This window comes from Hemitrygon akajei, chromosome 2, assembly GCF_048418815.1.
Source record: "Hemitrygon akajei chromosome 2, sHemAka1.3, whole genome shotgun sequence".
Taxonomy (NCBI): Eukaryota; Metazoa; Chordata; class Chondrichthyes; order Myliobatiformes; family Dasyatidae; genus Hemitrygon; species Hemitrygon akajei.
In genome coordinates, this window is record NC_133125.1 from 162,325,157 (window position 1) to 162,337,285 (window position 12,129).

At 46.0% G+C, this 12,129-nt stretch overlaps 1 protein-coding gene and 1 non-coding gene across 2 annotated transcripts in view; both read right to left on the bottom strand.

Moving 5' to 3' along the window:
- Positions 1–1,325: 1,325 nt before the first annotated feature.
- Positions 1,326–12,129, bottom strand: part of LOC140717576 (uncharacterized) — a 35,848-nt gene continuing 25,044 nt past the window's right edge. Inside the window, exons 10-12 of the mRNA XM_073031156.1 lie at positions 5,560–5,658; positions 4,237–4,274; positions 1,326–2,911 (exon numbers count right to left, since the gene is read on the bottom strand). Of these exons, the coding sequence (XP_072887257.1) occupies positions 2,837–2,911; positions 4,237–4,274; positions 5,560–5,658 (212 nt within the window). The 3' untranslated portion in view covers positions 1,326–2,836. The remainder of the gene's footprint in view (positions 2,912–4,236; positions 4,275–5,559; positions 5,659–12,129) is intronic.
- Positions 11,417–11,580, bottom strand: LOC140722765 (U1 spliceosomal RNA). Its single transcript, XR_012097742.1, has one exon. It is a non-coding gene; the product is annotated as a U1 spliceosomal RNA (small nuclear RNA).

Here is a 12,129-nt window from a genome sequence, read left to right on the forward strand (position 1 = left end):
CCCCTCTGCTTTCCGCAGAGATTGCTCCCTACACGACTCCCTTATCCATTCGTTCCCCCTCCCATCCCTTCCCACCGATCTCCCTCCTGGCACGTATCCTTGTAAACGGAACCAGTGCTACACCTGCCCTTGCACTTCCTCCCTCACCACCATTCAGGGCCCCAGACAGTCCTTCCAGGTGAGGCGACACTTCACCTGTGAGTCGGCTGGTGTGGTATACTGCGTCCGGTGCTCCTGGTGCAGCCTTCTATATATTGGTGAGACCCGACGCAGACTGGGAGACCATTTCGCTGAACACCTATGCTCTGTCCGCCAGAGAAAGCAGGATCTCCCAGTGGCCACACATTTTAATTCCATGTCCCATTCCCATTCTGATATGTCCATTCCTGGCCTCCTCTACTGTCAAGATGAAGCCACACTCAGGTTGGAGGAACAACACCTTATATACCGTCTGGGTAGCCTCCAACCTGATGGCATGAACATTGACTTCTCTAACTTACATTAATGCCCCTCCACCCCTTCTTACCCCATCCCTGATTTATTTATTCTTCCCCCCTCTCCTTTTTATCTCTCTCTGCCCATCACTCTGCCTGTTCTCCATCTCCCTCTGGTGCTCCCTTCTCCCTTTCTTTCTCCCTAGGCCTCCCATTCCATGATCCTTTCCCTTCTCCAGCTCTGTATCCCTTGTGCCAATCACCTTTCCAGCTCTTAGCTTCACCCTACCCCCTCAGGTCTTCTCCTATCATTTCGCATTTCCCCCACTCCCCCTCCTACTTTCAAATCTCTTACTATCTTTTCTGTCAGTTAGTCCTGACGAAGGGTCTTAGCCCGAAATGTCGACAGTGCTTCTCCCTATAGATGCTGCCTGGCCTGCTGCATTCCACCAGCATTTTGTGTGTGTTGCTTGAATTTCTAGCATCTGCAGATTACTTCGTGTGAGGAAGAGTATACTGGCTTTGGAGGCAGTGCAGAGAAGGTTCACCAGGTTGATTCCAGGGATGAAGGGGTTAACCTATGAGGAGAGATTGAGTCATCTGGGACTATACTCTGGAATTCAGAAGAATGAGAGGGGATCTTATAGAAACATACAAAATTTTGAAAGGGCTAGATACGATAAAAGTAGGAAAGTTGTTTCTACTGGTAGGTGAGACTAGAACTAGGGGACATTGCCTCAAGATTCAGGGGAAAAGATTTAGGACAGAGATTAGGAGAAACTGTTTTTCCCAGAGAGTGGTGAATCTGTGGAATTCTCTGCCCAGGGAAGCAGTTGAGGCTTCTTCACTGTTATGGACCAACAACAATAAATGTAGAACGGAGTTGGGGAATTATTGCAAAACAACTAAATTTATTAACATTTATGCAAAAATATAGAACATTAAATGAACGGCTATCTTAAACAGAAGTTTACGGTATTATGCGTCTATAGCTCCTAAAGAATCAAACTTAGAAACAATTCTTAAAGTCTTACTCAAGCACAGTCTTAGAGTGTCAATTTAAACTGTCACGGAGATTCATGAAATGTGTGAGAGATTTGTGTGTTCACAATATACGAGAGTCGATCTTGTCGATTCACAATACAGCAGAGAGGTGATCTCGAAGAAACAGTTGCCAAAGTTTGCAGCCGCGGGGTGCTTTTTCGAAGAGTCCAAAAAGAGTGAGATTTCACAGAGTCACTGACAGGGAATGCCCCTTTCGCCGAAATGGTCTCCACACAACACCCAAGACCATGCAGGGGTTAACCAGAAGTGTGTGCCACAATTTACGTAGGGATTTTACGAAACGTCAGCCACTTTCGAAATGCACAGCGTGCTGCCGACTAACCACAATCCTTTGGGTTCATTCGAAGCCTGCAATCTTCACTCTCACTCTCTTCCCATTGACCCCTTACCGAGCGACTCCAACGAACCACTGCCCACGAAACGACTGTGACTCTTTTATACCGTTGCGGATACGTCATCACGTGACTCTCACAGAAACAAAGTCATGAATTCCCAGTGAACTACGTGACGTCCCAAGAATCGAAACTACAAGCTTCCAGCAAACAAGACTATAGATACATCACACTTAGTAAACAAAACTAATATCATGTGACATCCACCGGAATCGAAACTGTGGACCCATAACATCACTAAATAAATTTACCATACAGTTAGATAGATTTTTACACAGTAGGGGAATTAAGGGTTATGTAGAAAAGGCAGGTAGATGGAGCTGAATTTACGGACAGATCAACCATGATCTTATTGAGTGGCCGGGCAGGCCCGATGGGCCAGATGGCCTACTCCTGCTCCTATTCCTTATGATCTTGTTATATCATCCACCCTGTCTGTGAAAATCTTCACCTCAACCCATACCATCTTGCTTTTGACATTACTATCTTGGGGAAAAGAAATATTTGGGTTGTTTACCCTATCTGCATCTCTTTAATAATTGTGTACATTACGGTTCCATCACCTCAGCCTTCTTCATTCCAACTTGTGAAGGTTGAGCAGGCTTGTGTTGGTGGGGTGCACACTCTGTCAACATTATTCCTGGAAGACTGCCGGCTGTGAGTCCCTGTACCCTCTGGGTGAATGGGATGCTGGGGTGGGTGAGCCCCTTTATTCCTTCATGGAATCTAGACCTATCATTCCAGCATTAAGGACAGTGGTGCTGGATTGTCAGGCTGAAAGTTTCTCTCTGGAAGCCAAGAAAAGACACTGTTTGCAATATTCCCTTCACCCAGGATAAGCTTACTCAAAACTGACAACATCGAGTATTTCAAGCTTGAGTTAATAGCAGGAAAACAGAGAACATCATCCTCTCAGATCAGCAAGTGAAGACTGTTGTGTCCAGCCTAAACAACCAGAGCCTTCTTGGATTCAACTTCATAACTTGATTCAGTTTCCAGGTCATGCGTTTCCCCAATCAGCTGGAATAGACAAATTGCAATTGTTACCGTAAGACATAGGGGCAAAATTTAAGCCTCCATTTATTATCCCTCTCAACCCCATTCTCCTGCCTCCTCCCCATAACCTTTGATACCCTTACTAACCTAGAACCTATCAAATTCCACTTTAAATTTACCAAACTGTCTGCAGCAATGAATTCCACAGATTCCCTACCCTTTGCCTAAAGAAATCCCTCCTCTTCTCTGTTCTAAAGGGACATCCTTGTGTTCTGATACTGTGCCCTCTGGTCCTACTCTCTCTCACTGTAGAAACCTCCTCTCCACATCCACTCTATCTAGGTTTCTGAACATTCTATAAGTTTCAACGAGATCCCCCCCTCAATTATCTAAACTCCAGTGAGTCCAGGCCAAGAGTCATCAAATGCTCTTCCGTTGTTAACCCTTTCGTTTCGAGGATTATTCTTTTGAACCTCTCTGGTCCCTCTCCACCGTCAGCACATCCTTCCTTAGATAAGAGGCCCGAAACTGCTCACCCAATATTCCAAATGTGGTCTGACCAATGCCTAAGAATTACAATCTTATTTTTATATTCTCGTCCTCTCGAAATGAATGCTATCATTGTATTTACCTCCTCACCACCGACTCAACCTGAAAGTTATCCTTTAGGCACTCCCGAGTCCTTTTGCATCTTGTATTTTTGAATTTTCCTCCTCTTTAGAAAATCATCTGCATCTTTATTTCTTCTGCCAAAGTGCATGACCATACACCTCCCAACACTGTATCCCATCTGCCCCTCTTTTCCCACTCTCCCAATCTCTCCAAGTCCTCTGCAGACTCCCTGCTTCCTCAGTACCACCTGCCCCTCCATCCTTATATTGTCCACAATGAGGGTGCAGATTACCTGATGATGAACATTCAGACTCAAACCACGGTGACACAGACCACAGAGGCAGCAAGTTGGACTGAACAAATGATGCAAAAACGAGGACACCAAACCAGCCACACTGTGCAACTCCAGACTGGGGGATAGCAGTGGGGTGGGGTGGGGTGGGGTGGTAAGGATAATTAATGTCCATAATTTATGTGGAGAATATGCCCAGACATAGAAGCAATGAAACAGTAAGAGAAATTATGATTATGCAAATTCCAATCACGTTTTGTACAATTGCCGAAAATGGCCCTAAAGGTTTTCTCTGGGTGCAACAGTGTGTAGGAGACTGTGAGAGGATTTTATGGACAGTGTGAACATGTGAGTGTAAGAGAGGGAGGGGGTATCAGTGAACTTATCAAACCATGCTTGGAACACCACACTAAAAAGCAGGAGAAATTATTATTATAAAAATTACCTGTTTACTGTCTCCTGTCTGTGCCTTGTTTCGATGATCTATAATGAACAAAATATCTTTCATAAATTATAAATACAGAATATTGCCAGATTATTTAAACTTAAATTCCAGCCTCAATAAAATAATTTTTAATTTTAGTTTTCTCTTATTTCAGTCTATTTTGGTGGAGCTTCTCCTCACAGCTGAGTTTGAACACTGAGTGCTGACGGGACCTCTGGATTACAGACTGGAGAAGCTCCCAGGTCAGATAGTACAGAAAGTTAAACCATCACTGGAAGAGCCGTGTTACCCACAGTAACCACCCGAGGTGTCTCCCACAGGGAAATTCTGCTCCCTCGGACTGTGATTTTTACTGATGGGAACCCCTGTGCTCTGACACCACGGAATCGGGATATAGGCCCCTGACCTGCACTGGGAGCCGCCTTCATGTTACTGGTCTTTGGAAACCGAGGCTTTGTACGGGTCTGTTATCTCATTCCCATTTACTATCATTCCCTGGATCTGTGCTGCAGCAGATCTACAACAATCAGTCCTTCCACACATGATCCACAAGGTCCCAAACGTTTAAAATGAACAGACAGAGAGACAGTATGGATTCTTAACATTACACATCCTTTATCCTACTCTCCCTCCACCTCTCTCCCACTTCGCACCCCTCTCCTCTCCTTCCTCAATCTCTCACCTTCCCACCCCTCTCCTCCCCTCTTCCCACCCCTTCCCTCTCTCCACTTAAATTCCAGCCTCAATAAAATAATGTTTAACTCTTGTTTGCTCTTATTTCGGTCTATTTTGGTGGAGCTTCTCCTCACAGCTGAGTTTGAACAGTGAGTGCTGATGGGACCTCTGGATTAAAGATTTTTGCTCCTCGTGCATGTGAAGGATGCAAGAAATAAAGCTGATTAAAAATAATAATGTGATCTGAATGAACATTGTACAGCACAGGTTTCTCACTCTCAGTACATGTGACAACAATAAACCAATCACTTTTTCAGCAGAACCCCACAGATCTGGGTGAAAGTACTTCCTGAATGAAAGGGAATGGCCAGGAAGGAGGTAGAGAGGGGTGGAAATGAGTGAGCAAGTGAGAAATGGAGAGAGACAGAAAGAGAGGGACAGACAGATTGAGCAAGAGAGGCAGAGACAGGGAGAGACGGAGTAAGGAAGAGAGACAGACAGACGGAGAAACGTGTTGGAGATTTCCCCACGACTCTCTCCCTTTCAGAAACTGAAGTGTCAGTGAGAAACCGTGCTAAGTTTTCACTGTGACTGAGTTCTTTAGACTGTGATCAAACGGCTGAAAGCTTTGGTGCATTTGATACTCACAGTGACACACTGCAAAGAACACGGAGTGAATCAATCCAATCACAGCTGTTGATGCGAGGAACGTGCCCCAGGTCAGAGTGCGGCTGTGACAACCTTTATCTGAAAGTGTATAAGAGTGGGCTCACTGAGTGGGTTTATGCCAAGTATCCCCAAAGACACTCAATTTTAACATCAGCTTTAATACTGTAAAACTTACAAATATACAACAGGACTAAATTTAGCAGAAGGAAATATACACAATTAACATGCATGGAAAACCCAACTGGAAATCAGCATGTTAACATTTGTAACACATCAATTGTGTGCACGGAAAATGATAATGATGAAGGAGGGATAAGGGTAGAGGGATGGGTAGGGAGGTGGACACGGGAGGGAGGAGGGGAGAGGAGCAGGGGAGACTGGGAGAGAAGGAATCAGAAAAAGGAGAGCGAATGAGATGTGCCGGTGGGGAAGCGAGAAAGGGATACTGGGGAAGGAGTTGGGGATTGTTCGGGGCAGAGATTAGGAAATGGAGCACGGGGAGAAGTGGAGTGTCGGGGACAAGCAGAGGCAAAGGGATGGTGGGGGAGAGGCAAGAGAGGAGAGGGAGAGAGAGATGGGCTGAGGGTTTGACTGAAAGGGTAGGGAGAAAGGAAATTGGACTGGGGCGGAGATGTGGTGAGGAGGAGGAGAGGCGGAGCAGAGAGAGAAGAAGAAATTGATTAGAGGGAGAAAGGGAAACCCAAAGTTAGGGGCAGAGCAGGAGAGAGATGGGGAATTGTGTGGCAGTGGGTGAATCTGGGATAGGGGCCAATAATAATAATATCTCTCATTTCCACCTCGTCCCCCTTCTCTTCCTCCCTCCACTCCTCCCACCCTCTGCTGCTCTTTCTTCTCTAAGTCTGGATCAGCCCAGAGACAGAGGATCTGGTGCTTCACTCCACCAGCAAACAGAATCTGCTTTACTTACTGATGAGGCTAACCAAGCTGGTGGGTCCTGATTCATGCTGTGGCAGACCATAAGAGATAAGAGCATAACTGAGCCATTTGACCCATTGATCAGGAGGTTAAGGCACATGCAGCAGGATCTGAAGAAAGCTGTCAAACTGGATTCCAGCATTGGCCTGGTAACAGGAGGCAGTAGATGCCGGTGGAAAGACATGCTTCTGATTGGAAGACTGTGACAAGTGTTGCACGCTGGACTGTATTTGAGATACTGGGCTTTATCAATATAGACAGAGAGTACAGGAAAGGGGACACCTAATGAGCATTTAGAAAACACTGGCTTGACTACAACCGGGCGATGGGTCTGGATTTCAGCAATGACGGCAGGGCTTTGGGAGGGGAGCAGTCGGCATTCAGTAAAATGACTGCAGGGGCGAGATTGAGTAAAGTGCTTTCCTCGGAGCAGAGGAGATTGCAGAGGTATTTAGATCAGGATTGGTGTCAGCCTTGGTGCATCGGTGGTCATGTATTAAATGGTTGAGTACAGCAGTTGTACACAATGCTGGTGAGGCCTGCCTAATTTGGAGTACTGTGTGCAGTTCTGGTCACCTACCTACCTATAAGAGAGACTGAAAGAGTGCCAAGAACATTTACAAGATCGTTGTAAGGCCTTGAGGGCCCGAGTTATAGGTTAGGACTTTCTTCCCTGCAGTGTAGGAGAGTGAGGGGAGATTTGACAGAGGTACACAAAATTATGAGGGAGAGTGAAATTCAAGTTGGAGGTCACAGGTTAAGGGTGAGAGGTGAAATATTTAAGGGGAACCTGAGGAGGAACGTCTTCAGCAGGAGGGTGGTGAGAGAGTGGAAGGAACTACCAGAGGAAGTGGTGGATGCAGGTTCAATTTCAACATTTAAGAGAAGGTTGGGGTAAGAACATGGATATGATCGAGGTACAGGTTATGAGGTAGAATAACAGTTTGGCAGGGACTAGATGGGCTGAAGGGCCTGTTCCTGTGCTGCAGTGTTCTGTGATCCCAGAGGAAATGAAGAAAAAGTGTTCTATTGCCCTTACCTAAGTCAGGAGATCATAGCACTGGACGTGATCTAATTGGAGGCAGATTAATTCCTGGGATGAGAGTATTGTCCTGGCAAGAGAGGCTAAATCACGTGTGTCTGGCAGAACGATTCTCTGCCTGAGCTCAGCACACATCAACACCTCACTTGGCTGCTAGAGCAAGGAGCCTCTCCCTATCAGATCATCTCTATGCTGCAGGGTTCTCATTCCAATCCCTCAGGACTGTGATGAGTGTGAGGCGATCACCCATCTCTGCATGGACTATGCTTTGCAAAGAAGTTCTGGAAAAGGATGCTATGTTGAACCCTGTCGATGTTAAGTGAGGTTGATAGCCTGACCTCAGTGGTTGGGAAGATGTTGGAGTCAATTGTTAAGGATGATGTTATGGAGTACTTGGTGGAACAGGACAAGATAGGACAAAATCAGCATGGTTTCCTTAAGGGGAAATCTTGCCTGATAAACCTGTTGGAATGCTTTGAGGAGTTTACAAGTAGGATAGATAAAAGGGATGCAGTGGATGACAAGGTGCCACACGAGTCTGCTTTCCAAGTTACGAGCTCATGGTATTACAGGAAAGTTACTGGTATGATTAGAGTGTTGGCTGATTGGTATGAGTCAGTGCGTGGGAAGAAAAGATGCTTTTTTTGGTTAGCTGCCAGTGACGAGTGGTTTCCGCAAGGGTCAGTGTTGGGACAGCTTTTTATGCTATATGTCAATGATTTAAACGATGGTATAGATGACTTTGTTGCCAAGTTTGCAGATGGTAGGAAGATTGCCAGGTAGTGTTGAGGAAACAGATAGGATGCAGAAGGCCTTGGACAGAGTAGGAGAATGGGCAAGAAAATGGCAAATGAAATACAATGTTGGAAATTGCATGGTCATACACTTTGGTAGAGAAATAAATGTGCATACTGTTTTCTAAATGGGGAGAAAATTTGAAAATCAGAGATGCAAATGGACTTGGGACTCTTTGTGCAGAACACCCTAAAGGTAAACTTGCAGGTAGTCGGTGGTGAGGAAGGCAAATGCAATGTTAGCATTCATTTCAAGAGGTCTAGAATACAAGAGTAGGGATGTGATGCTGAGGCTTTATAAGGCACCAGTGAGGCCTCACATTGAGTATTGTGAACAGTTTTGGGCTCCTTATATCAGAAAAGATGAGCTGGCATTGGAGAGGGTTCAGAGGAGGTTCACAAGGATGATTCTGGGAATGAAAGGTTTACATACGAAGAATGTTTGATAGCTCTGGGTCTGTACTAGCTGGAATTTAGAAGGCTGAAGGGGGATCTCATTGAAACCTTTTGGATGTTGAAAGGCCCAGCGAGAGTAGATGTGGAAAGCATGGTGGGGAGTCTAGGTCAAGAGGACACAGACTTGGGATAAAGGGGTGTCCATTACAGAGATGTGGAGAAATTCTTTAGCCAGAGGGCAGTAAATTTATGGAATTTGTTACCACAGGCAGCTGTAAGAGGCCAGGTCATTGGGTGTATTTAAGGCGGAGCTTGATAGGTTTTGATTGGACATGGCATCAGGGAGTGGGGCTGAGGAGGGGAGAAAAGGATCTGCCATGAGTAAATGGTGGAGCAGACTCGATGCACCAAATGGCCTAATTCTGCTCCAATGTCTTATGGTCTTATTGAGAACGTAAGGAGGCATGGGATGGACATTGCTTTGCTTGCCCACAGAAGTGCTTGTAGACAGGTCATAATCTGCCTGGAGGTCAGTGACCAGTGGAGTGCCTCAGGGATCTATTCTGGGACCCCGACTCTGTGTGATTTTTATAAATGACCTGGATGAGGAAGTGGAGGGATAGTTTAGTAATTTTACTTATGACACAAAGGTTGGGGGCATTGTGGATAGTGTGGAGGGCTGTCAGAGGGACAGAGATAGGATGCAAAACTGGGCTGAGAAGTGGCAGATGGAGTTCAACCCAGATAAGTGTGAGGTGTAAACTAGAGAAAATCTGCAGATGCTGGAAATTCAAGAACACAACACTAAATTGCTGGTGGAATTTAGTGTTCGAGATGAAGCCACACTCAGGTTGGAGGAACAGCACCTTAGATTCCGTCTGTGTAGCCTCCAACCTGATGGCATGAACATTGATTTCTCTAAATTCCGTTAATGCCCCTCGTCCCCTTCTTACCCCAGGCCTTCCGCCCTATGATACTCCCCTTTCTCCAGCCTTGTATCGCTTTTGCCAATCAATTTCCCAGCTCTTAGCTTCATCCCTCCCCCCACCTCCTGTCTTCTCTGTCATTTCGGGTCTCCCCCTCCCCCTCCCACTTTCAAATCTCTTACTGTCTCTGTTTTCAGTTTGTCCTGACGAAAGGTCTCGACCCGAAATGTTGACTGTACTTTTTCCTATAGATTCTGCCTGGCCTGCTGCATTCCACCAGCAATTTAGTGTTGTGTAAGTGTGATATGGTTCATTTTGATAGGTCAAATATGATGGCCGGATATTGTATTAATGGTAAGACTCTTGGCAGTGTGGAGGATCAGGGGGATCTTGGGGCCCGAATCCATAGGACACTCAAAGCTGCTGTGCAGGTTGATTCTGTGGTTAAGAAGTCATATGGTGCATTGGCCTTCATGAATTGTGAGATTGAGTTTAAGAGCTGAGAGGTAATGTTACAGCTATATAGGACCCTGATCAGACCCGACTTGGAGTACAGTGCTCAATTCTGGTCTCCTCACTACAGGAAGGAGGTGGAAACCATAGAAAGGGTGCAGGGGAGATTTACAAGGTCATTCCTTACATTGGGGAGCATGCCTATTCTCCTTGGAGCGACGGAGGGTTAGAGGTGACCTGATAGAGGTATACAAGATGATGAGAGGTATTGATCGTGTGGATAGTCAGAGGCTTATTCCCAGGGCTGAAATGGCTAGCACGAGACGGCATAGTTTCAGGGTGTAGGAACAGAGGAGATGTCAGGAGGAAGATTTTTTTAAGCAAAGAGTGGTGAATGGGCTGCCGGTGGCAGCGGTGGTGGAGGCGAAAACGATCGGATCTTTTAAGAGACTCCTGGTGGATGAACATGGAGTTTAGAAAAATAGAGGGTTATGGGTAAGCCTAGGTAGGGACATGTTTGGCATGGCTTTGTGGGCCGAAGGGCCTGTGTTGTGCTGTAGGTTTTCAATGTTCATATGATACGTTCTTAATTCGGCAGAATGTTAAAGGTCACAAAGAGAAGGCAGGAGAATGGGGTTGCAAGGGAGAAGTTATCATGGTGCGTGTCATATGACATGTGTGATGATGGCCTTCCATTAATACCTCCTTCACGCTGTTGTTCTTTTTCTTTTCTCCATCCATCACCATAATTGTACTTGGGAAATTTTTCTAGAGAAGTGGTTTGCCATTGCCATTGGAATGCGGCCAAGATGTAAAAAGAATCATAATCTAATGCTTTCCCAGCATATGTGACAAATAAACTCTTTTTGGGCTTCCAGCCAGTTTCCGAGATTGTCTGCCTGGTGTCAGTGGTTGCAAAGCCAGGACTTGTGATACGATTCTTGGCCCAAAACGTCGACTGTACTCTTTTCCATAGCTGCTGCCTGGCCTGCTGAGTTTCCCCCAACATTTTGTGTGCATTGCTTGTGATATGCAGAGTTGCTGCCCATGGCCCAGTGAGCTGAATGGCCTAATTAACCTCTAAAACTCTTTCTAATCTTGATCAGGGTGGGGGAGGATAAGCTTTGTCCAAGGGTGCAAGAAGGCTAGCAGAGGGAAGGAGTACCTTACACCACTGATAGGCCTATTACGCTTTTACCCGTAGCAGCAGCAGTAACGTAAATTAGTGGATAGCAAAGTAGTTACAAACAGACTAATGTCCACAGACCAGTTCTATTTTTTTTTTGAATCAGGGGAGAGCGCGAACACAGTCCCCCACTACCACAAATTATGCAGTCGAGTATCCCGCATTTGGGGATATCGCAGGCGTCAGTACACTCGGAGTGCAATGGGATAGCCTCGTCCTGGATCCTCGACCCTCCTGATCACCGACGGTTCCCTGCCAGGTAAGTATGCTTTCTACCCTCCCGCACATTTAGCCAGCCACACGCACCTCGCCTTAACATCAATACGAGTCACAATTGCAAACCCTACTTTGTTTCATCTTAACCACAGATGGCCTAGAAGGACAATATAGCTTCACATTTTACCCTTCGACTCTTTCCTAACCAGTGTTATTTTTCAACATTTATTGTCTTCTTTACGCCCTTATCTGCATATCTTCCTTAAATGGAAGTCGCCTTGCCGTTCCAAAGCTGCCCGCCAGACGTCGGTGTTACATTCACAACAGCAAATACAAGGGATTCTGCACTAGAGGCTGAAAAACTTGAGCAGCACACACAAAATGCTGGAGGAACTCAGCACATCTGACAACATCTATGCACGGGAATAAACAGTCGACGTTTCAGCCCGGGACCCCTCAGAAATCCTGCATGTGTTCCCCTCCATAGATGATGCCCGGCTGTCCGAGTTCCAACAGCTCCCGTCCGCTCACAGCCTCTGCAGCGCCACCTTGTCCTGTATGGCCGGAGGCCACAGGTTTATCTCAATCTGAGCTCAGCTG